A 27,761-nucleotide genomic window follows, 5' to 3' on the forward strand; every position below is an offset into this window, starting at 1 on the left:
GCGGATTTCATCTAAAAGTGAATCGAGAGCCTGTGAGATTTCAGGTTTCAAAGAGGAAATTGTTCGTGGACGAAGCTCAGTCCCATAACGTTGTTTGACGAGCTTTGGAAGATCAACATGTATTAGCCTCAGCCATGTGAGCACAACAAAATTTTCTAACGATGGTGACAGTTCCTCGTCCTCTTCAGGTGCATTGCCATGGTGGGTTATTCCCCCTTCACGGCAGAGTTAATTGTCCTCCGCAAAAGCCATAAGTCTCTGATACAAATCTTCCGGTCTCTCGTCAGGTTCAAGTTTGATTTCGGCAAAGTCAATGAAATGAGCGCCAGTTGCTTGGAACCCGAAATGTAGGCGTATGGCATCTACAGACGTTGAGGATTTTATTATGGTGTTCCGTGAAATTATCGGACAATAATTGGCAATCTGGCCGAGCATAAGCTCCAAACTGCTAACCTTTTGTCTTGCAGTTCTTCTAATAGCTTCACGGACGTCTTCCCCATCGTCAGTCATGCCCCTGAGTGGCGTGGCCCTAGTTTTCTTATGCCAGACTGCACCGTCGGCAAGACATGGAGTAAAATTTGTGTCCAAAGATAATGTATAAAGGAGATTTTGCCTCCAGTTCTCGAAAGAATTTACAGTCTCAATCTTACCGAGGCACCATTGCTTCGGTGCACGTTGAGCGTTGGCCATAATGGCAGGTTTTGTTTACTCTGCGTTATCCAGGCACTCTACCGCCTGACCTGTTGATCACGTTCAGTGAAAGTATGCAAGTACTACAGCTCGTTGTACCGCCTGCTTCGTTAGACGTGAGTTCAAACCCGCTGCCACCACGCCAGTTAGGTTTGGAGGAACTGTACACTTGTCACAAATCGACAGGACACAGGTGAACGCTTGATGACATTTATTGGCAACACTCGAAACGAGCGCGAAACCCAGGCGAGCCTCCCAAGACAGGCGAGCTACCAAGGGGAGCTAACTCTGCTTACATTAATACATGCCAAGCAAACCTGCGTTGGCGCATGACCTCGAGGCGAGGTCAACCTTCAAGCGATGGTTTATATACGGCGCCACATAAGTATGTAAAGAGGTGCATTTCGAGTCGAACGGTAGCATATATAAGGATGAAAGTTATACTTACTGCTGTTGAAAATTAAGTTTATAGAACAGTTATGTTTGGACAGTCGGAAACCAATTCAGACCGTGTGGAAGGGACTGGTGGGGATTGATTTGAACCTTTTGTGTTTTGTGATAATTTTCAACATCAGGCTGTGTTATATTTGGAGTTTAGGATTTGTCGTGTGTAATAATTTGCTAAGCTAGAGTTTGCTGTCATCCGAGATGGACCTACTGTATGACCTGATGCCAGCTTCATTTCTATGCCCCGTCCTTGCCCCGGAATAGTAATTCCGTCTATGTTCTAGTCTCCAGTGACAAATCGGTAAAACAGGGAGGCAATTTAAAAAAAAAAAAAATAATGTAAATTTCTTTCCTGACCTTTTTATATTTTAGGTTTTCTCAAATCTTGGATTTTTTCCCCGATACGATATTGAATCGGGTTTTCGTTTTGGATAGACCAGGAGCAGTGGCTTTGATCTGTGTCAGCGGTCACATCTGAGCAGGGAACGACATTGTTTTCATTCGTTATTGTCTTGGTGCTAGATTCCTGTCATTTCCGAAAACAAGGCTTCAAAGTCAATATCGCTCAATTAATCAATTTCGTTCACCTCAGTAATTTTACAGAATTCATTGTCTTCACTTGCGTTAAAAGTATCGATAGAAAGCCATTCCATATCCAAAGTATTTATTTATTTTTAAGAAATGTTACAAGACCAAGCGAAAGCATCAAATTAATTATATTGCTGACAAAAGTAAGGATTACAAGAAAGTAGTGTGAGTGAGTGAGTGAGTTTGATTTTACGCCGCTTTTAGCAATATTCCAGCAATATCACAGCGGGGGACACCACAAATGGGCTTACACATTGTACCCATGTCGGAATCGAACCCGGGTCTTCAGCGTAACGAGCTAACGCTTTAACCACCAGGCTACCCGACCGCCCAACAAAGAAAGTAGAAAAACTGGTTGATTGTAAACACCGATCGAGAATTCGGGGAAACGCGGAAAGCAGTTCCGGCAAACGTTCACACGATAAATCTCACAAAAAAATTGTTCACATCTTGTGAACTTTTTTTGTCCGTTCACAGGTGTGTGAACTCCAAATATCAGACCACGTGACTGTCCATTCAGCCAATCAGCATGAAAGAAACAGTGTAAACTTCAAAGTAAGAAATTATAATTAAGTGAATAATCTTCTACTTTTAAAGGTAGGCATTGACAATGGGAATATGCTAATCTTGTCAGTATTGAATTGTTGTCTCTTAAGATTTAGTAGTACAACAAATCATCTATGTTACAATCATTATTATGCATTAGTTTAATTTAGTGTGTCAGATGTTCCTTTGTTTCGGGCAAATGCTATCTAACGAGATGGAAATTAAGTAAATAAATCAAGTTAGATTTAATATTTCACTGAATGTTTAAAGATAAAGTATAGTCACACATTTATCCATTTAAGTACACATTGCAGGTTAATAATTTTGGTTACTTTTTATAAGTACTTGCATTCACAAGGAATATTCTTCAAAATGAACATTGATATAGCTTGTCTGTTTTTACGAAAGCCATTGTCAGTATCCTCAATATAGAAGGAGAGATTCCTAAAACCATTATGAAGTTAAACCAAAAAACAGAAGGTGAAATGAAATGAACAAGGTGAAAAAACGACCGAAGTTGTAAGAATCGGTAATGGTTCTCTATATACCATGACTTTTAGAATTAGGAGATAATGATTTATGCTCACTTGACGACTGCGCCTGGCGTTTCTTGCGGAGTGAAGACATCCTCTGCAACATCACGAAAAACAAATAAATATCAAGAAAACAATTTACTAGAGCACTGTATTTCAACTGCAAGTTTTATAAAGTGATAAATATATTTAAGCAGTCAAGTAATAGTGGCTTATTAATAGAAGTTGAATTAATGAATGTTGGTTGGTTGGTTGGTTTGTTGTTTAACGCCACACGCAGCAATATTCCAGCTATATGACGGCGGTCTGTAAATAATCGAGTCTGGACCAGACAATCCAGTGATTAATATCATGAGCATCGATCCACGCAATTGGGATCGATGACATGCATTAACCAAGTCAACGAGCCTGACCACCCGATCCCGTTAGTCGCCTTTTACAAGCATAGTCACCTTTTACGGCAAGCATGGGTTACTGAAGACCTATTCTACCCCGGAATCTTCACGGGTCAAGTTTGAATGTAGTGAGGAATTTTAACAGGTGCACATTTAAGCCTCAATATTTTGATGTATGTAGGTATGTACCATCAATTATGAAAGAAGCCTTTCATAAAAAACAAACATCTTGTACTTTACAGTTGGATTACGTTATAAATGACACAAATATACTCTACCGATGTACTTACCAGCCAGTTTTGGTGGCTGTAAGGTTCCGCGTCACACACAAGCACTAGACACAGCCCGACCAGCACTGTGGCCACGCCCATGTAGAAGGTCTTCATCCCCACGGGGGAAAAGGGCATCTTGATGCACGCGTATGTGCACTTGATTGACAGTCGGTACTGAAATGAATATATATACTCAACAAAAATCCAAAAATCGAGTGGATACAAGAACGACCTTTCTGGTGTTTAAATCGGATACGAAAATATGAAAACATGTAACACAAACGCAACCTCAGCAGAAAAGCACGATCTGATGACAAAAAGTGTCTTTCATGAAGCAATCATGCTATTGATTATGTAAACCAGGGTATAAGTGAGTGAGTGAGTTGGGTTTAACGCCGCTTTTAACAGTATTCCAGTTATATCACGGCGTGTCAGCTTCATGTGGGAGGAAAGCCCGAAGTGATGCAGGTCTCAGACGATTACCAGTTCGGTGAAACCCACGAGCACGGGTATGGTGCTGACAAACCTAGAAACATAATCGGGGTGAACCGGGATTCGAACCCACAATCATAGGTTTCTAGCGTGTCCAAGGGAAGCAACTCTGCACCGCGAATCGCGGCGCCTTAGACGACTGAGCCACCCGTGCCCCCACCAGGGTATAAAAGTACGCGTGTTGTAGGGATTCGGTATGTACTGTTTCTGCTTGTCTTGACAACTGCAACACGGAAAAACATCAATTTTTTCAAACATTATTTGAAGTATGGAGATGCCTTGCTCACCGTATAAGACGTTACGTGGAGACCAGCCAGGCCCGACCCCCTCCGTGGTCTAGTGGTATAGCGTCCGGCCGGAGAGCGGAAGGTCCGGGGTTCGATCCCCGGCCGCGTCATACCCAAAGACGTTAAAAGATGGTATTTGTTGTTACCCTGTCTGGCGCTCGGCATTAACGGGCTAAAACAAGGACTGGTCGGCTCGGCGTCAGTATACTGTGTCTGAGTGGGGTATTCATGTTTAAACTGCGGCATGGTATCTCAGTGGGCTAGCACTATAAATCGGCATCACTGTATAAGTGCAATAATCTTTGACGCGACGTTAAACCCAATGTCACCTCACCTCACCAGCCAGGCCTCAAAATCTTACCAACATATGTATAAATGTGTGTGTATGTATATATATATATATATATATATATATATATATATATATATATATATATATATATATATATATATATATATATATATGCATATACTCACACGCAAAAGAAACGCAAGTGGTTTTAAGCAAATAGGTAACAAACACGGAACCATAAATTGATACGAGTTTTAGCTTGTAGTCAGGCCTGATGGTGTTTTATTTTCATATTTTTGGTTTCATTTTGGAAGCCCCGAGTAAAAACGCAACATAAAAAATGAATCGCCAAAACGCACCATTTCAGTGAATATGTGGGTATCATGCACCCATGTCTCGCGAAATCGAAAATGCACGAACTCTCACGAAATGTAGTGGGTATAAAACTGTGGCCGATTCTTGGACCTACCACTCCTTGGTCAACAATGCCACGCCTAACTCAAATTCAGAGAAACCAGGCTATCGGATGTTTGGAAGCTGGAGAGTCTGTCCAAGATGTTGCCCGTCATTTCAACGTTAACATAACCACAATTTACCGTCTCCTGCATCGATACAATGCTACACAGACCACAGATGACCTTCCTCGGAGCGGCCGTCCTAGGGTCACCACACCTCGACAGGATCGGCAGATTGCCTGTCAACACCAGCGACATCCGTTCCTAACTGCAAGTGAAAGTGCTCGACAGACCATAGGAACACATAATCGACACATTAGCAGGGACACTGTGATCCGACGTCTCCGTTCCAACAACCTCAGATGTCGCCGACCAGCACGCCGTCCTCTTCTCCAACCACGGCATCGACAAGCAATGGGCACAGGGTCATCACAATTGGCGTCATCTTGAGTGGAGGCGTGTCATCTTCTCTGATGAAAGTCGCTTTTGTGTCTCCCATGCAGACGGAAGAGTCGTGGTGATCGTTTCGCTGACAGAAACGTTGTGGAAAGGGATCCATGGGGTGGACCTAGCGTCATGATATGGACAGGGATTGGACTTAATGCGACACTTGGACCCATGTGCTCTCTGAATGTTGGTCAAGGTCGGGGACACGGCGTCACTGCTTAGCGGTATATCGACCAAGTGATCAGACCTCATTTGTTCCATTTTTTGCACAACATCAACAACACATTTTCCAGCAGGACAACGCTCGTCCCAATGTTGCCAGAGCTACCATGGCCTTTCTGCAACAACACAACATCCGTGTTCTACCGTGGCCAGGCCCCAGCCCTGATCTGAACCCCATCGAAGACTTGTGGGATGAGGTACAAAGGCGTTTGCACAATGTGCGCCCAGTCCCTACAACTGCCGATGAACTACGCACAGCTGCTCTGGATGTGTGCAGGAGGATCCCTAGGGCCTTCACAAATCATCTGATCCACTCAATGTACAGGAGATGTGTGGCAGTGATCAATGGTAATGGTTGTCAAACCAGGTATTGACTGACATTTTGGGTATTGACCCGAAACTGTGTAAGCCCTTAACATTTGAAAAAAACAATAATGTCATCTGCCTTTTTAATCCATCAAACTGTCTTCAGTCAACTTTTTGTCAATCTTGCCCTATTAGTATTTCTTGTCTTTACTGTTGAAAATAAATAACATGTATACTGCATACTCGATTTGCGTTTCTTTTGCGTGTGAGTATATATGTATGTATGTATATATATATCTATATCTATCTATCTATCTATATCTATATATCTATATATCTATATATATATATATATATATAAAAGCACAGTAAAGTTCTTACTCTCAGGCACAATATAGTAATAATTAAATAAGTGGAGTGAGATTAAACACAGTTTTAATAGGCGCTAGCCTATTAAAACTGTGTTCAATCTTACTCCACTTATTTAATTATTACTATATATATATATATATATATATATATATATATATATATATATATATATCATATCATATCATGTGTGTGTGTGCGTGCGTGCGTGCGTGCGTTTGTGTGTGTGCGTGTGTGTGCGTGTGTGTGTGCGTGCGCGTGCGTGTGCGTGCGTGTGCGTGCGTGTGTGTGTGTGGTTTTCATGTATGTTTATGTACATTTAAGAATTGACTTTCACTTTGTGCGAGTTCACTGGAGTATGAACCTTCGTAGAGTGAAGGCCCACCTGTATGAACGTCAATTCTTGTAATTTTTATCACAATTTCTTACCCCAAAGGATGTTGGCCAAGATCTATATACAATTTTATTTAGTACGTGTGACTCCATGTTTACACTGACAGCCATACAACAACCAGCTATATGGCGCAATTAAAAAAGAGAGGTGACATGAGCGTATGGATGCACAACTTACTCTTCAGAAACATCTTACGCAACACTTGTATTCAAATAAAATCACCATAAGATGAGAAAGGTTTGTTAAGAACAACCTCATCAAGTCAGTCACAATGACAGCGCGTCGTTATAAACAAAGTACAGGGCGTCAAAATGGCCGACACGATAAACGTGACGGGAGAGATTTCCGGAGGTGCTAATGAATCCATGACGGTTACATGTTTTAGTCATCATTGATCAATTGGCCGATCATTGAAAGGTGTTCAAAGATGTGTCGAATAGACACTATATTATATGGTAAAGTCATAGATTGCTTTAGACAGTCACTGTCAGCTGAGTCGATACTACAATAGAGTGGATATGCCTTTCTTCGTTTTGTTCTCTAGAATAGGTCGTAGCGAGGCTATTCGTGAACGATCGTGCAGTCAAACTCTGACGTTTCTCATTGCATACTAAAACGCTGAGTTCAAGATTAAATAGTCTGAATGATCAGTTATCTTGCACGAGATGTGCAATCCGACTTGAAAGACTTTAAGAAACTAAATCTGTTAAACAACCTCTCAGTATCCCGTATATTATCGTCTTATGCTCCCAATAGGTATCTGGATGATTGACATGGAAGATTGTACCACTCTTCAGAAAGAACATTGCCGAGTTCCTGTAGAGTTCCTGGGAGAACAGAGCGTTGTCAGAGGGCGATCTCCAGCTCGTTTCACATGCTTTCGACAGGGTTGAGGTCTGTTGACCGGGTTGGCCACTCCATGCTGACAATGGTCTCCTGCTCAAAAGCAGGCATCAATGACCCTGGCAGGATGAGGTGTGTTATCGTCCATGAGGATGAAGTCCGGTCCAGAAACATGCGGTCCAAGGTACACATCCAGACTGTCATCCCTGTGGCGCACACCTGTCATCGTGTTGGAGATCGGCGCTTCCACCTCTATTTACTGCATACCTTTCGCGACCGGAGTCTATCCACAAGGAGACGATTGCTGACTGACTGAGTAGAAACGTTAACGCCACTGGCGTTCCGCTGGTCATTTCTACGTATGGTGGCAGTCATGAAGTGATGGCGTCTTGCTGCAATCAGGAGAAACTTGTCTATCCCGCTGTGTGGTGGGACGCTGTCGACCACCTTCATGTCGCTGGAAACGTCTGGTATCGATTGTTTGCCCTGCTGATCATACTTTGACTGACACCAAAGACGTTTGGAACGTGACTTCCAGTTTCAAGCATGCCTATGCACCTGCCGAATTCTTCAGTCGTACGAGGTCTTGGACGCTGAGGAGACATAAGTGCTTTCAGAAGCAAATGTTGTTGTTAATCTCTGATAATAAGGTTCAACGATTCTGTCACAGTACATCCAGGTCTTCAGGAACCCATGCTTGCCGTAAAGGCGACTATGCTTGTCGCAAGAGACTACCAACGGTGTGCGTGGATCGATGCTCACGATGTCAATCACTGGACTGTATGGTCGAGACGTCATTATTTACAGACCGCCGCCATGTAGCTGGAATATTGTTGAGTGCGGCATTAAACAACAAACAAAAAAACAAAACAAAACATAGTTCCCATGACTGCATACATGACCGTTCATTATGGAACTGTGGTCGAACGGGGGTTACACATCATTATAATAAGATTTAATGCAAAGTTTTGTTTTTTACCAAATCTGAAACAATTTCGGTTTTTGCAACAGATAAAAGACTCCTTTATGTGTTCAAATGGTTTAATTTGCCATACTGACTTCAGAAATAAAACATGAATATGCCAAAATGTCAATTTACAAATCAATAGCGTGTGTGTCCACCTCTGGTTGCGATGCAAGCAACACATCTTCGTCTCATGGAATGGACCAGGCGTCGCACAAAGTCCTGTGGGATATCTGTCCATATCTGCTGGAGCACGATTCGAAGTTCCTGGAGTGTCTATTGAACACGTGGTTGACGTCGAAGGCGCTGATCCATCTCATCCCACGTGTGCTCGATTGGTGAGAGATCAGGGGAACGAGCCGGCCAGTGGATGACATTAACGTTGTTTTGTTGAAGAGAATCCTGAACAAGTCGAGCAGTATGAGGCCGGGCGTTGTCATGTTGAAAGGAAATGAATGGGCCATGACGACGCAAAAACGGTAGAACAACAGGGCCGATGATCTCGTCTCGTCTATTGAGATTTCCCTCTACCACTATCAAACAGGTCTTCTGTCTTACTGTTATCCCACCCCATACCATAACGCTGCTGCCCCAAAACCTATCTTCTTCCATGACACAATGATTGACTTAACGTTCACCTCGACGTCGGTACACTCGAATCCGTCAATCGCTGTGGCTGAGGTGAGTGAATAGAGAGTCAGTGAATAGAACTTGTCCCCAGTGCATGGCCGGCCAGCGAAGACGCTGTCTACAACCACTGTAGACGTGCTGGGCGGTGGTTTCCTGTCAAAATGGGACGTTTTTCGGGTCTTCTGGCGACAATCCCTGCACATCTGAGGCGACGATTTACGGTTTGTGAGGAAATTCGTCGAAGGTTATGGATGCTTCTTGCAGTCACTGTTGCTGGCTCGAATCGATTTCGTAGGTGTGTTGTTCGAATCCAGTTGTCTTTTCGATTATTGGTTACGCGTGGCCTGCCACTCCGAGGATGGTCTCTGACTGCATTCGTCTGTTGCCAACGTTGCCTTAAACACCAAATGGTGTTTCTGTGGACATTAAATTGTCTTGCAACATCACGTTGACTCGACCCGTGGCATTTCGTAATGTTGAATAATTGCGTAATTGTGTTGTATTTTCTGAATGGTTGTTGTCAGCACGATGCTAAACAATGCATATGGAATCCCGTTAATGCACATGTTTTTATACCCATTCTTGGGTAGTGAAATGCATGGGGCTTGCATAAAAGTCAACTTTTGCATGGTATGCATGCTTTTCTGTAGCAGTTGCGTTTTTGTGACTTGATTCCATACATGTACTACAATATTGAAAACCAAACTTTACTTGTTTGAAAAATACACTGAAATATTCGTGTCACAGGAACTTTTGTTGTTGAGTATAGACAAAAAGTTCGATATTCATTCGGTATTCGATATTCATTTTCCCACGTAATACTTAACATTTGGAGTTTTCTTAGGGTACAGGTCAAGTCAAGACAAACTGTTTTTTCCCCTCCTGGAACGTCGTGTGATTTTTCCCCGAAATCAGTCATGCAGTTGTGTTGCTTAATCCGGATTGAGAGGGGTTCGTCTCTAAAGCAAAGAGTAAATAATTCCGGATGCACCAAATCTTTATATTATATTACAATATCCACATACAAATACACGCTCAAACTGCCAAGGTGTATATATTTAGCTCGTCCGTCAAGGCCGAGACTTTCTGAATGAATTTAAACGTCACCACAAATGTCTTTCTGTATGTTCGCGGTGTTCAAGCATTCTGATGTGCTTCTTACTGTCAGGTGTATTAAAGGCATACAATAACATTAAGGAGATGTGAAACGTAATTGTAAAGACATGACAGTCAGATAAAAATCGTATTGTAATCATTTAAAATCTTTCAAAACGCAAAACGAGTTTTTAAGTGGCCAACGCCTTACGACAACACCAGCAAAAGTTGTGTTGACAAAGGAGAGCATATCGAAGTACTTGTGAATTTTCACTCTTTCAAATGCATGTCTACAACTTCACACATGTTAAAACCTTTCAAAAGATTCATGATAATGAATACCCGTGAAACTTTAAATGTTATTTTTTCATCTTTAAAATTATTTATTTCGAACAACACAAACACCAAACGTACTATCGTATATCTCACACGACAACATGCCTTACTGCACGTCTGTGTTTGTGCGTGCTGATACTTGTATGAGATCGAAATGTCCGCACATTTCTTTCCTTGTGGGTCATGTTTGAATATGACCAGAAACCTCCTGAATACAACGAATAGTGACTGCCCTTTATCATGGGCCGGATGATAGTATGCTATTTTTTGCAAGCCATCAAGGTGACATATCAAGGCCGTAGTTAACTTTTTTTGACAGGGAGGGGCAAATATTTGTACAAGTATCACTTGTCCCCAACTTGATCCAAATAAAACTGTTTTCCATAAAAAAAAAAAACCCAGGGTTTTCTATAAAAAAATGAATTACTGTAACATAACTGCTTCCCCATTGTTTGGTCGCTGGTATTCGTCACCATGTTGCATACGTGGTCGGTTGTAATTAGGAGATAAATCCACTGTGTTTTGTAATTTGATGTAGTTCTACTGTAGATTTAGATACCTCCTATTAGCGCGAGGTTTCAAATGTACAAATATGAGGTCTTATCTGCAGTGAGACTACATCAAAGTAGTTTTTGTGTGTTTATGTCCATTCTCCCAAAGGCCAATTTCATCGCAAACTGTTGCATAATTGCACTGCTTAGCCTCAACCGAGTCATTTCTTGGAAATGCCCACGATAAGTCATTTCTTGGAGGGGGCGGTCGGGTAGCCTAGTGTTAAAAGCGTTCGCTCGTCACGCTGAAGACCCGGGTTCGATTCCCGACACGGGTGCAATGTGTGAAGCTCATTTCTGGTGTCCCCAGCCGTGATGTTGCTGGAATATTGCTAAAAGCGGCGTAAAACCATACTCACTCACTCACTCATTTCTTGGACATCACCAAGACAACTCCCATTTAGGGCTCACAGGGTGTAAGAAATGGCAAAAGTTGGATAAATATTATTTTGAAGTTGCCCTTATTAGCAGTTGGTTTGAAATATTTCCCCAACAGTAATGCATAACATGACGAATTACTCTCTCCACCCCGAACTTGGCTGAACCTGAGTCTTTGTGGTCCATGGCCGCCAAACTAGATGTTAACTGTGACAGTGCTATCAATAAATTACTTGGAGCCATGTGACAATCCCAATCACTAGTTCAACATTAACCCGATGCTATTCTGATATCGAATGCATACAATTTTTTCGGCAGCCATTATTATATGCATCGATGCGTCGTCAGGGAGATGTTTTCATGCGCATGTTTTTGTGTGTGTGTGAAAAGACTAAATTAAAAAAAATATTAACATGAAAAAGGATACCTCTTATTAACCAATCAGAATCAAGAATTTTTCAATGTCATGGTAGAATTAATTATTTTAAACATACAGTATTTTGTAATAGTATACTTCTGGAATATTTCATACCATTTATTCATTTGTTTTTTTTGTAAAATATATTAAGTGCAACAGATCAACAATTATGTTAGAACCAATATAAACCTAATCGACCTTAACGATATCGATATCGTAGATATATATATGATGAATGTGACTGCTTACTTTTAATGTATACAAATATTTTCTCTTATTTTTAATGTTACCCACAATGAACTGCCACTGTGATGTGCATACGGTATTTATTCTAGGTTCTTAGTCAGTATGCGACCGGGAGAATATGAGATTAGACTGAAGTCAAAGAATCGTCAGATATTTGTGACGAAATATGGAAGTAGTGAGGGAGTGAGTGAGTATGGTTTTACGCCGCTTTTAGCAATATTCCAGAAATGTCACGGCGGGGGACACCAGAAATGGGCTTCACACATTGTACCAGTGTCGGGAATCGAACCCGGGCCTTCGGCGTGAAGAGCAAACGCTTTAACCTCTAGGCTACCCGACCGCCCTAAATATGCAAGTAACATCTCCAAGGAGAGCATATATTAAATGTTTGCTGAATCCTCCAATTGACCGATTCCAATGTATGGAATCCTAGGAGGCGTTGTCGCCTTATAACAGGTGAGGTGAGGTGAAATGGGGTTTAACGTCGCGTCCAAGATTATTGCACTTATATAGCGACGTGCATGCACGTGTGTGTGTTTGTGTTGCTGCTTGTACTAGTCCGGACTGATGCCGATTTATAGTGCTAGCTCACTGAGATACCATGCCGCAGTTCAACATGAATACCCCACTCAGACACAGTATACTGACTCCGAGCCGACCAGTCCTTGTTTTAGTCCCTTAATGCCGAGCGCCAGACAGGGTAACAACAAGTACCATTTTTTAACGTCTTTTGGTATGACGCGGCCGGGGATCGAACCCCGGACCTTCCGCTCTCCGGACCGCTCTCCACTAGACCACGGAGGCGGTCACTTATAACAGTGTTACCAACCAAGGGAAACTGACCAAATTAACCAAATCGCGATTTCGGGGCAATGTGTCAACGCAACATTGTGACCAACTGTCGTATCGTCCCGTTCTGAAAAATACAACGTTGTGTTGTCGCACTTTTTAAGGCATTTCATATATCAGACGGGGTGATAATGCGACAACGCGACATATTTTGACCTCGAAAAATGTCGCGTTGTCGCATATTGATATAAAAACAAAAGATTTTATTCAAAACGCAACGCGCTGTTGCGACGTTGAACCTTCGTCAGTGTTTGCGACTGCGACATTGTGACAACGACCGTTCTAGGTTTCCATAACAATGGCTTCATCCGGGTAATCCGACGATGAAGGTGTTGGAACTCAAGTAATGTACATAAAGATATTAACACGATACATCAGTGTGTGCAACCTCATCTTTTCACACCTATTAATGAATAGACAACGGGCTACCCTCCTTACTGAGGACAGCAACTAAATTACAAATTGGAATCAACATTAAAAACACGATCGTTGAGACACATTCAGGTATACCTTTCGCCCCAAAATCGTATGAAATAGATGTAAGAGGCTCAAGAGGTTTATCTAGTTATACATACATGACAACCAGTAGTCCTGTATGTTTAGACGTGTCACCATGCATATTGTAAGATGCTAGTATAAACAAGCGTACTTACCCCGTGAGATAATACCGCTCTAGTTCTTCCTCTCGACTTCAATACAACAGGAGAAGTTCTTTATGAGTGAGCAGTCATGGTCGAGTGCGTCCGTTTTATGCACGCCCCCTGGTGGTTACATAACCAAGTACCCGTAATAGCCAAACAGTATGAATTTTACACTGAAAGGCTTTGTCGAACGGAAAAAAACAACCTTTTTACGAGACGTGTCTCAGGTTATCCCGACATTTTAAGTGTATTCTGGTCGTACCAACCGCAATTTCATACTACAAAGTGTCTCGTGCTGTGATATACCATCTCATTACACTTCACGTGACAAGCTAAGTTTAACACTAATGTGATGTCAAATATTGACGACTTGTCGATTTATGTTACTTCTGGGACAGAGAATTAACAACCCACTTCCTTGAGACACAGGGCGATGGGGTAGCCTCGTGGTTCATACGTTCGCTCGTCACGCCAAAGATCAGGGTTCGATTCCCGACATGGGTGCAATTTTTGGAATATTGCTAAAAGCGTCGTAAAACCATACTCACTCACTCACCCACTCACTCCGAGGGACACATATTAGGCTGTAGGCTAGGTATGACTCACGAGCACCCTCCCCCCCAATCCAAACCCCACTATTTATTTTAAAAGCCCATAAACAACATACTAAACATGATTTTGAATGTTAACAAGAAAAAAGTTGGGACGAACTTGTTGTTACAGCCTTTCAAAGTATGGTACCCCATATCGCGTTTTCGTCCGGTTTTGCCGTATATCACTTGGGGGTATGATTAAGTTTTGGGTTGTCATCTCACTAGTGATCCACTGATCTTGAAGTGGGATACACCACTGGAAGCCATATATAAGTACCTCTCCAATGAGATGTCAATAATTGGTATTGAGTGAATATGGACCAACCCATGGCAAATCGAACGTCATATATCCCGACCAAACCAAATTCTTCTCGCAGAAACCTGTATTCCGGTATATGTTCTAGGTACGTGTGCCTGATTCCACTATAGTCTTCTAACACATGTTCCAGTACATCTCTTGAAGTACTTCTTAACATGTGATTTTACCAGGTGAAAATCTTTAGCTACATCGGAACAACGCTTGGATGTATGCTCAGGATTTGGCTTGTCATCTTGTGTTTTACTTCACATTGCCAAGGAATATAAGTATCTCTTAGCTTAATGTCGCAATTCTGCTAGGGATTTTGCAATACCAAGTGCTTTACTGCCAGCATTGTTAATGTTGTATTCCGACTAGGACAGTGTGACATGCAATACCTGGTGATTCACTCATGACAAGGATACAAAACGTGCAACGAAGAGTTTGTTTGGTGCAGAGTTTTGATCACGTAGCACTGTTGTCGTAAGATCCTCGTTTCTTGATTGGTATTTCAACCATTCGATCATTCTCATTGAGGATATTTCAACTCAACTTGAAATGACAAAATTTGTCAAAATATCAAGCCTGCGTCCAAGAAATTGATTTTTATATTTGATGAATTTAAATAACATTTACATTATGATCAGGTTTTTTGGCACAGCTTTATGGTTGCCATCTTGAATATGTTACACATAGGTCCATTTCATTCAAAGTTCTGAAATTGACTCGAGCATTATACTGTGAACCTCTTATATGCATACAAACGTGAATGATATCAGAGTTGTCAAAAAGTATTCTGTATGACTGTCCACAAGTAGATAAATAATCAGTGTTTATATATAGTTTCCTATGGTATATAACACATAGAGGTCGGCGAATAACACACAAGATGACAAGCCAAATCCTGAGCATACATCCAAGCGTTGTTCCGATGTAGCTAAAGATTTTCACCTGGTAAAATCACATGTTAAGAAGTACTTCAAGAGATGTACTGGAACATGTGTTAGAAGACTATAGTGGAATCAGGCACACGTACCTAGAACATATACCGGAATACAGGTTTCTGCGAGAAGAATTTGGTTTGGTCGGGATATATGACGTTCGATTTGCCATGGGTTGGTCCATATTCACTCAATACCAATTATTGACATCTCATTGGAGAGGTACTTATATATGGCTTCCAGTGGTGTATCCCACTTCAAGATCAGTGGATCACTAGTGAGATGACAACCCAAAACTTAATCATACCCCCAAGTGATATACGGCAAAACCGGACGAAAACGCAATATAGGGTACCATACTTTGAAAGGCTGTAACAACAAGTTCGTCCCAACTTTTTTCTTGTTAACATTCAAAATCATGTTTAGTATGTTGTTTATGGGCTTTTAAAAAAAATAGTGGGGTTTGGATTGGGGGGGAGGGTGCTCGTGAGTCATACCTAGCCTACAGCCTAATATGTGTCCCTCGGAGTGAGTGGGTGAGTGAGTGAGTATGGTTTTACGACGTTTTTAGCAATATTCCAAAAATTGCACCCATGTCGGGAATCGAACCCTGATCTTTGGCGTGACGAGCGAACGTATGAACCACGAGGTTACCCCATCGCCCTGTGTCTCAAGGAAGTGGGTTGTTAATTCTCTGTCCCAGAAGTAACATAAATCGACAAGTCGTCAATATTTGACATCACATTAGTGTTAAACTTAGCTTGTCATGTGAAGTGTAATAAGATGGTATATCACAGCACGAGACACTTTGTAGTATGAAATTGCGGTTGGTTCGACCAGAATACACTTAAAATGTCGGGATAACCTGAGACACGTCTCGTAAAAAGGTTGTTTTTTCCGTTCGACAAAGCCTTTCAGTGTAAAATTCATACTGTTTGGCTATTACGGGTACTTGGTTATGTAACCACCAGGTGGCGTGCATAAAACGGACGCACTCGACCATGACTGCTCACTCATAAATAACTTCTCCTGTTGTACTGAAGTCGAGAGGAAGAACTAGAGCGGTATTATCTCACGGGGTAAGTACGCTTGTTTATACCAGCATATTACACCATGCATGGTGACACGTCTAAACATACAGGACTACTGGTCGTCATGTATGTATAACTAGATAAACCTCTTGAGCCTCTTACATCTATTTCATACGATTTGGGGGCGAAATGTATACCTGAATGTGTCTCAACGATCGTGTTTTTATGTTGACTCCAATTTGTAATTTAGTTGCTGTCCTCAGTAAGGAGGGTATCCCGTTGTCTATTCAGTATCGTGTAATGTACATTACTTGAGTCACAGGCGTCCGTATCTAAAAATAGACGCCCTCGTGCATATTCATGACCATCTCCCCACACGCGAGGTCATGAATATGCATGAGGGCCCCTATTTTTAGATACGGACTCCTGTGCTTGAGTTCCAACACCTTCATCGTCAGATTACCCGGATGAAGCTATTGTTATGGAAACCTAGAACGGTCGTTGTCACAATGTCGCAGTCGCATAAACCTGACAAACACTGACGAGGTTCAACGTCGCAACAGCGCGTTGCGTTTTGAATAAAATCTTTTGTTTTTTTTATCAATATGCGACAACGCGACATTTTTCGAGGTCAAAATATGTTGCGTTGTCGCATTATCACCCCGTCTGATATATGAAATGCGTTAAAAAGTGCGACAACACAACGTTGTATTTTTCAGAACGGGACGATACGACAGTTGGTAACAATGTTGCATTGACGCATTGCCCCGATATCGCGATTTGGTTAATTTGGTCAGTTTCCCTTGGTTGGTAACACTGTTATAAGGGACCGCCTCCGTGGTCTAGTGGAGAGCGGTCCGGAAAGCGGAAGGTCCGGGGTTCGATCCCCGGCCGCGTCATACCAAAAGACGTTTAAAAATGGTACTTGTTGTTACCCTGTCTGGCGCTCAGCATTAAGGGGCTAAAACAAGGACTGGTCGGCTCGGAGTCAGTATACTGTGTCTGAGTGGGGTATTCATGTTAAACTGCGGCATGGTATCTCAGTGAGCTAGCACTATAAATCGGCATCAGTCCGGACTAGTACAAGCAGCCACACAAACACACACATGTGCATGCATAGCCCAAAAAATGCAGTTTCCGGTATCCGGATACCTGCCGGATACCACCGGACACTTACCCAAAACGCATCCGGGTATCCGGTGGCAGATACCTTGCCGGATACCAGATCCGTGGTATCCGGCCTGGACACCTCACCTGATAGTATGCCACCTGGAATCCGGGTATCCGGCACCGGATACCTCACCGGATACCTCAATCTGGGTGTCCAAGGATCCGGCACCGGATACCAAGAATCCGGCACTGGATACCTCATTCTGAGTTTCCAAAAGCATGTCACAATTTGGGGGGGGAATTTTGTTCAATTAAGTGTGAAACACCTAAATATATATTGGAAACTAACCATGAAAATTGAACATTGCTGAAGGTATCCGGCAGGTATCCGGCATGTATCCGGATGCAATTTTTCGAGATGTCTTATTTCTGGTAAATAATGTTAGCCTGGGCATATCAGATAGCTGTAGTAATATTCTGTGTCATTTTAGTTGTAAATATCCCCTTAAAGTTGAGATCTATGGGCATGTACTTTTGGAGAAGACAATTTTTTTCAATTTCATCTATAATTCTTTTTAGATGTTAAGCTGTTTAATGAACAAACATCAGTTCTAATACATGTATGATGATATCCTTAAATTTCATGTTCAGACTTCCAGATTATTCTGAGTGAAAGTATAAACTCATCGACTGTGTGCTCACTTGGGCCTTTGGTCCTAGTGAGATGATAATATGATTATTTGTAAAGGTACAAGTACTTGTTATGAGCATACCAGCTTCATTTAAGTTTGAAACACAATATGCCTCACTCTGAGGGTGGGTGACATGTACCAGATTTCATCACACTACAGAGAGCTGTTCCTCAGTTACTGTGAACATTTTTACTGAAAGACATTGAAAGCTAATTTGACCTTCAATATCAGTTGCGACTATTTCAAAAACAATTGTAAAGTGCTTCATTCAGTGTAATATTGACAAACATATGACAATGATATACAACTATATGTATAAGAGTTATTTAGACTTCTGCAGGAAAAGGCACATTAGAGAACAAGAGTCATCAGAAAGATGCCATATCCCCCCGGCAGCTGTCTGTAAAGTAACCACTAGTAAATGTGCAATTCTGTATGTAATGAGTCAACAGTTGAATGTTCTTTAAGAAGCATACATTGTTTACCCACAAAAGATCCACCATGGTCGCATCCATATGAATGCCAAGGTTCGATCAAATACATTGAATGTTGTTCGAATTCTGCCCCAGAAATGAACCTCATCCCCAATTGAGTCTATGTCCAACTTCATTCCATAAAAAAATTAAAAAATAAAAATTAGAAAAATCCCAAAATTTGAAAGGCACCACTTCAGCATGTGCCTGATAGCTTTGCCAAGTTTCGATCAAATACACTGAATGGTTTTCGAATTCTGCCCCGGAAACGAACCCCATCCCCAATTGAGTCTATGTCCAACTTCATTCCATAAAAATTAGAAAAATCCCAAAATATCAAAAGGCACCACTTCAGTATGTGCCTGATAAGAGTTGCCAAGTTTCGATCAAATACACTGAATGGTTTGGGAATCCTGCCCCGGAAAAGGAAATGATTACGGACGGACAGACGGACAGACAGGCTGATCGATATTCCCCCGTATTATATGCCGGGGGGATAAAAAGTAAGTGTATGACCTGTTGCCAACTTCTATCCCTGCCCTAAGGAAGAGATTGGCCATTAACATTTTTTTTGTCTGGCTGTGACATTGACCTTTGACATAGCAGATCAATGTGTTATTCCAAGCAATGCATGGTTTCATACGATAACTGTGGCTATCAAACTGAGGCAAAATATTGGAAAATCCCCATTTACACAGCTGGCTAAAGAAACAAACAACAAACAAATTATCAATTTCTTTTATTTATATGCATATATCACACATTGAACAGCGTTCACATAATGGTTCCTGATGCAGTATGCACTTTCAATACTCATAACAGAGCGGGATAACTGTTCGCTTGAAAGCATCAGCAGACCATGCTCACCAGTTCAGAGTTACTTGCCCTCAAACATCCTTTTCCTTCTATGTTGCCATGGAAAAACAGGAACCAGGATGAGGGGAGGCCAGATAGGCCTTATCCCTGTTGCATTGTGTTAGTAGAATTGTGAACATTCTATTTGGTGTTTGGGTCCACATTTATAGACAAGTAGTCGCAAACATCATTCCTTTCAAGTGATTACCACATGGCCAAAGACAATAATTTCTTCAACGTCCTTGAAGGGTCCCACTCCGACTTGGCATTGGTTGGTCTTCTCACATTAGCCTGACCACCCTTTGAGAGTGTGTCCCAGTGTCAATTGGCATATAACTTCTCGGTAGGCACCCATTGAAATAACAGGACTCTCCTCATCGCTGTCTGCCAATCACTCCGGATATCTGGAAGGGTCCTTCCAGACTGTCAACCTGTCATCCGGGTATCTCAAGCTGGACTTCAGTTTCTGCAAAATTATGTATAAAGATTGTAGCAAAAGAAAAGAATTGCAACATGTACTTACAGATAAAAGGCAGCAAATTCACTTAATTTATCATCTTTGAGTTTTGTTATATACCAAACATTTGAGATATATATTGTTCCATGCTGATGAGTTGAAACAATCATTAACTGACATCTCTTAAAAATGTTCCTAGCAACCTATGCTTGCCATACAAGCCAAAGTAATAGATGAGGTAGCAAGTGGGCTCATTGAAAGCTCGTAATCATACCCAATAACGTGGGATGTTGTCCATAACAGTCATCATCGGTGCGTCTGGATCGAGCTCATAACATTAATCTCTGGTTTGTCTAGTTGAGATTTGATATTGATTAATTTATAATCCTTGTCATTTAGCCGAACTATTGCTGGATGTGGTGTTAAATCAGTGAATTGGGTTTAACGCCTCTTTGAACAGTATTCCAGTTATATCACGGCATGTAAGCTTGGTGTGGGAAGGAAGCCCGAAGTGATGCAGGTCTTACATGTTTACCACTTTGATAAAAACCCACAAGCAAGTGTATGATGCTACCCTCGATTCAAACCCACAACCATCGGTTTCTGTCAAGCCCAAGAGATGCAACTATGCACAGCAAGTTGTGGTGCCTTTGATAATTAGGCCATCCATGCCAACAGGTGATAAAGAACAAGCAAACTGAAGAAATATTTGCAGAATAGCTACATGAACATGATGAACCAAACAGAACAATTTCAAATATTTACCACTCACTGCTACTCTTCTCTTGTTCCTCATTGCTTCCCTTTTTCCATTGATGCTGTGCAGATGACTGACTCATTCATTCATCCAGACATTCTGCAAACATAAGTAGCATTCACATTACAGAAATGTCCAAACTGTACATGCTGTACATTGAATTCAACTGAAAAGGCCCCAGTTGAGTTTCCAACTTAGAACTGTCCTTATTAAAATATTTCATCCCAAACATTCAGAGATAAAACATAACCCCATATTTAACAACTGTCAAACAATTATTTGACAACAAAGCCAGGGTCATTCAACATACACTTTACATAGGGAATCACTTGTTGCAAAAAAGATCCTCGCCAAGGTCAGAGTCATTCCATGAAATATTGAATTATTAAGTTATGAAGCTTATACAAAACAAGGACATAACAGTGTAATTATAACAATATCCTAAGCGTAAAAAAAATAAAGTCTTTGGTGGCCATTATTGTAAATTATAATCTGTATTAGCATCCCACGAAACTTTAGAGTTAATTATCGTTCCTAGATCTTGGTACTTTTCTTCATTATCTATAAAAAATGTCACATGTGGTAACATGTCTAATTTGGATCATCTTGTTTTGACCACAAATCCATTACGCCCCTTATGCTAACAAACAGTTGACCATAATACTAAAAAAAGGACCCTTGGCGTTTACGGTAAGGTATGTAGAGCAGGAAAATATCTACATCAATCCGTTCCATAAGATCTCTGCACAGAAATCATAAGGTCTCGAAGCCCTGCTACGTAGCTGGCATCCGCATTTGCTGCCAATCGCCTTCCCAAATACTGTTGACTTCCGCGTTGTGAATGGCTGCGAGGAACTTCGGCCGGCATTTCCGTGGTGGAGGTGAATGAGAACAATGTATCGATACACGAGGTAAGCTTATCGTAATCAAGCATCACAGTGTATATCGATACACGAGGTTTGTTTACATCCATGTTCTAAAATGGCGCCCTGGACCGTAGGGGAATATGGGTAAAATGGCTTGTTCCGGGTTAACACTAAGCTGGGCCCCGTCTCTATTATCACATTATTGTTTGGCGCAAGTTGACGACGCGCATAGGGAGCCGGGAACCAGGTTAACACGACATAAGCTGGTTCCCGGCTCTCTATGCGCGTCGTCAACTTGCGCCAAGTTATATTAGAGACGAGGCCCAGCCTATACACTGAGCACGATCGGTCATTTCGTCAAAACTGGCCAAATATTGAGATTGCAGCTGAGGTCATGCTGGCAGCTGAAGTGACACATTAAGGTAAGGAATATGTGAATATTACAATGATCACGTATTAAAGTAATTTACCACATGTGACACATTAACTTTTATAGCCAACATGTAAGTAAATGTATAATTATATTTTTATATGACAAGTAGCCTGTCTATCATATGTTAGTATTTGCTTATGTATATAATGTAGAAATATGTTTACTTTAACTGGATAATTTGTATGCTAATGTGACTCACTGTCTTATTTCATATACTCCCTGTACTCTGTGAGAATGATTAATAGCCTCAACATATTTTTCCAGATGTGAAGAATCAAGAACAGCTTTAATAACAGGGAAGTTTTGCATCAGAGATCATCGTGAAGTGGAAGATAAGACATTTTAAGGGTATGAACATTTTCACTTGAACTAGTTGAACAATAACCATGATGACAACTTATTATGGGGGAATTTTTGGTGGTGGGGTAGCCTAGCGGTTGAAGCGTTCACTCTTCGTACTGAAGACCCAGGTTTGATTCCTGCCACATAGCTGCGATATTGCTGAGTGTGGCGTTAAACATCAAACAAAGCTAACAGCCGCATACTTACTCACGTGGGGATTCCAGGTTGAAGTTAGTCCCCATCAACATGATCAACCTATGCTAGTTGTGAGAGATAACTTAATGGATCGGGTGATCAGGCTCGCTGACTTGGTTGATCCATGTCATTGTATCCCAATTGTGTGGATCGATGCTCATGATGTCAATCACTGGATAGACTGGTCCAGACTTGATTATTTACAGACCGCCGTCATATAGCTGGAATATGGCTGAGTGCAGAGATAAACAACAAACACCAACATGATTCTACAACCTGATCTTGTGGATACCATTTTGAAGATCCTACACATAACTTCTTTTCGGGTCTTAATTATTGCAATATGTTCTACTACATGTGTTTTAAACATATATTTTTTCATAGTGAACTGGATTTGCAAACAAGCCGATGGCTTATCTAAATGATGCTGAAATACAAAATAAGTATTAATAAAAAACTTATTCTATACTATTGCAAACTATCAGTTGAGCAATAATGTAATCATCTGATTATAAGTAGATAATGAAGGAGAAGTCCATATTGATTAAATCTACCAGATTCTGAGATAAATGCACGTATTGATTAATTTATTTCAATGTTTTCCTGTACATAATTTTCAACAATTCCATATAAAGCTTTCTTATATCATATCCATGCTGTATAATAATACCTAATATTTCTAATAATAGCATAATTTGGACACACAAATAAGTAATGAATGGTAATTTTATAACAGGTCCCACACATGCGGGATAGGTCATTTGACATGAATCAGTTTTATGTGAATTTAAATCACTACAAGCTGATCTGAGTCATGAAAGGATATGCCTTCGATTCTGTGAAAATGGAAATGCTAAAACATCTCCCAATATTAACCATGCTATTACAGAATCTGTTCACTTGTTTTTGTATTAAAATATTTTTGAACGATTAGATCCATCTAATGATTGTTTGTATGTGTGATATGCCAGTAGAGGTATATGTGTACAAGCATGTGCATACGTGTAAAAAAATTATGTTTGTTTGGCTAGGTACCAGTATATGAATAGGTTGTTTTGTGCGACTTGTATATTAGCATCATCATAGTTTCAACAGACAGTTTATGTATATCAAATGTTAAATGTCTTTGTAGGGAGAATTGCATATCAAAACTGTCATTATTTTATTACTTATGAGTAGAACTTTTTAAGTATCTGGCATGATACATTTCCTTGGTCCACAGAAACATGTTACCAGTAAACTGACTTGATAAGTAGCATAGCAGTCAGTGTGGTTGGAAACTAACTAAGCCGTCACTACTCAATTAAGTAATTAACAGACAATTGCAAGTGATAATACCCACCTGACACTAATTACCCTGTTAATCCCTAATCCACCACGAGTTGACATTGAGTTCATCTTGCTAATGAGCTGTTGTGAGCGTAACGAGATGATAAACATCAAAGGTGGGGCAGGCTTTGATAAAGTGTTCTGTAGAAGAGATTATGTCACTTGTTTAATGTTTATTTAGGATTAGCTACATCCCTTGATGCGACCAAGACCATACTTGAGATTATCAGACAGTTTGTCTGGATACAACCTGATGTCTCAACTGTACTTATTGGATTCTGCCTTGTAGCAAACTATGTGTGTGACAAGGACTTTGACCACTCTGTGCAGATGCATAACAATGCATAATGAACTTGGGGTATGATTCAATTATGTCACACAAGTCAAAGATAGGTTCCACTGTATTTAGAAACAGCCGATAGATGCAATACTGTGTAACTTTATAACAATCAAATGAGTATTCAAATAGGAATACACATATATTTACAATTACCCTTGAAAAGTTCCAAAACCAAATAGAACTACTTAAATTATGATTACATTTGACCAATATATTTGGCAGTTTTTGCCGTTATTGTTAATCTTAATTAAAGATAGGATAAATTATAAAAATATGATAATGCATATCACACACAAGTGTGTATTATACGCAAATAAATAAGTCTTGTATACATTGATTAATTGGAAAGGGTGCTAATTGGGATTGTTCACTAGCCAATATATTAGCAAATACTCCCATGGGCGCTTATGAGAGCGAGGCGCTTATTACGTAAAATACGTTAGTTCTGTTTTTATGTATAAGAACCTATTTTATGCAATTTGCATTGCCTTGTTTACCTTTCCTTATGTTTTGATGTAATGCAAACATTTGAGAAAAATTCAGGTGAGCCTTATGGCACTACAGGAATTGTTTTCAGAAGATCAATTACAATTTTGTATTTTCTGTAACATTTACTGTTTGCTATGGCTTTTTTACATTGGTTAACATGGTTTGGTTAACAGTTGCTTGATAAATTGTCATTACCTTACTCATTGAGAAACCAACTTTTAAACCTTTGTCAATATATGTGTGTTTCTTATATTTTTAATAACAAGCTTTTAAAGATGTTATAAATTGTTTCAGGCACCTGGATTTCACAATGACACCAGATCAGACAAGTCATACAAAGGACTCTCCGGATGATGAATAATCCTCCCCAGAACAACTAACAGGTTCACCTCAGAAAGTGATGATTCTGAATGAATAATGCCACATCAGTGTGATTCTGTAAGTTGTTTTATTACGACATTAATCAAGTCTAAAGGAATTAATACCACAGCAGGGAGACTATGCTTATGTGGTGTACACTGATGCTGACTATACAAATCTGAATGACTTTTGTGGTTTACTGCACATACATAATTGACTTTAGATATTCTTCTACCTTGAAATTCTTCTGAGATTTGACTAATTTGTTTATTTAGAAAATGGCGTTGAAGCATCTGTTTCTGTTTTTGAATGCTCTTGCAAACACCTCTGGTTACTGAACCAATGAAATGTCATAAAATCAATAAATATGATTTTTTATCTTAACAAATTTTTTGTTTTGCTTCTTTAAAGAAATATGATATTGATCATTCATAACATAGGTGCTAACATATATCAAATAAACTAATGCCCTGAATGTTTTCCTTTAATTAATACAGCTCACTGAACGAAGTTTTTAGTTCCCTGTCAGTAGAAAAATTACATTGATATTTTTATGTACCAGTACTTCATTAGGTGTTTTCTGTGGATGCCATTAGTCTTATGCACCCATTTGGGTTAATGATATTCTGTTTCGAACTTCAGGAAACTTGTCTGTCAAGATGTAACAAGTATTGATACAGTTCCAAAATAATCTTTTAATCTCACCAGGAACAAAGGCCCAAGTGAGCACATAGCCAATGACTTTCATTTTTTTGTCAGAGTGAGTATGGTGTTATGCCACTTTATGAGCAAAATTAAAACAATATCATGATGGGTGACACCAAGCAATGTACCGATGTGGTGAATCAAACGCTTCAACCACTAGGCTAGAACAAACTGGGAATATGAAGATGAAATGTAAGGATACCATCATACCAGGACTGAATGCTTTTCATTTAATACGCTGAACATCTAAATTGAAATATATATGAACTTGAAAAATGTTTTCACCAAAAGTACATGCGCATAGATCTCAACTTCAAGAGGATATTTACAACTAAAATAGCACAGAATATTACTACAGCTATCTGCTATGCCCAGGCTAACATTATTTACTAGGAGAAAGACATCTCGAAAAATTGCATCCGGATACCTGCCGGATACCTGCCGGATACCTTCAGCAATGTTCAATTTTCATGGTTAGTTTCCAATATATTTTTAGGTGTTTCACACTTAATTGAACAAAATGCACCCCCCAAATTGTGACATGTTTTTGGAAACTCAATGAGGTATCCGGTGCCGGATCCCTGGACACCCAGATTGAGGTATCCGGTGAGGTATCCGGTGCCGGATACCCGGATTCCAGGTGACATACTTTCCGGTGAGGTGTCCATGCCGGATACCACAGATCTGGTATCCGGCAAGGTATCTGCCACCGGATACCCGGACGCGTTTTGGGCATATAAATCAGCATCAGTCGGACTAGTACAAGCAGCCACACAAACACACACACGTCGCTAGTGCAATAATCTTGGACGCGACGTTAAACCCCCTTCACCTCACATCACCTGTTATAAGGCGACAGCGCTTCCTAGGATTCCATACATTGGAATCGGTCAATTGGAGGATTCAGCAAACATTTAATATATGCTCTCCTTGGAGATGTTACTTGCATATTTAGGGCGGTCGGGTAGCCTAGAGGTTAAAGCGTTTGCTCTTCACGCCGAAGGCCCGGGTTCGATTCCCGACACGGGTACAATGTGTGAAGCCCATTTCTGGTGTCCCCCGCCGTGACATTTCTGGAATATTGCTAAAAGCGGCGTAAAACCATACTCACTCACTCCCTCACTACTTCCATATTTCGTCACAAATATCTGACGATTCTTTGACTTCAGTCTAATCTCATATTCTTCCGGTCGCATACTGACTAAGAACCTAGAATAAATACCGTATGCACATCACAGTGGCAGTTCATTGTGGGTAACATTAAAAATAAGAGAAAATATTTGTATACATTAAAAGTAAGCAGTGCACATTCATCATATATATCTACGATATCGATATCGTTAAGGTCGATTAGGTTTATATTGGTTCTAACACAATTGTTGATCTGTTGCACTCAATATATTTTACCAAAAAAACCAAATGAATAAATGGTATGAAATTTTCCAGAAGAATACTATTACATAATACTGTATGTTTAAATTAATTAATTCTACCATGACATTGAAGAATTCTTGATTCTGATTGGTTAATAAGAGGTATCCTCTTTAATGTTAATATATTTTATAAATTAAGTCATTTCACACACAAAAACAACGTGCGGATGAACATATCTCCCTGACGTCGCATCGATGCATATAATAATGGCGGCCGAAAAAATTGTATGCATTCATTATCAGAATAGCATCGGGTTAATGTTGAACTAGTGATTGGGATTGTCACATGGGTCCACGTAATTTATTGATAGCATTGTCACAGTGAACATCTAGTTGGGCCGCCATGGACCACAAAGACTCAAGTTCAGCCAAGTTC

General features: G+C 40.4%; 1 protein-coding gene across 4 annotated transcripts in view; it reads left to right on the forward strand.

Moving 5' to 3' along the window:
• Positions 1–16,462: 16,462 nt before the first annotated feature.
• The window catches only part of LOC124144625 (deleted in malignant brain tumors 1 protein-like), a 35,208-nt gene continuing 23,909 nt past the window's right edge, over positions 16,463–27,761 (forward strand). For 3 of the 4 annotated variants that reach the window (XM_046514113.2, XM_046514114.2, XM_046514115.2), the window contains exon 1: positions 25,266–25,325. In XM_046514113.2, the coding sequence (XP_046370069.2) occupies positions 25,305–25,325 (21 nt within the window). In that variant the 5' untranslated portion in view covers positions 25,266–25,304. Of the gene's footprint in view, positions 16,598–25,265; positions 25,326–27,761 lie in introns of those variants that run through there. The other variant, XM_048388982.1, reaches the window with a different exon arrangement.

This window comes from Haliotis rufescens, unplaced genomic scaffold, assembly GCF_023055435.1.
Source record: "Haliotis rufescens isolate VD_foot unplaced genomic scaffold, xgHalRufe1.0.p SCAF_8, whole genome shotgun sequence".
Lineage (NCBI taxonomy): Eukaryota > Metazoa > Mollusca > Gastropoda > Lepetellida > Haliotidae > Haliotis > Haliotis rufescens.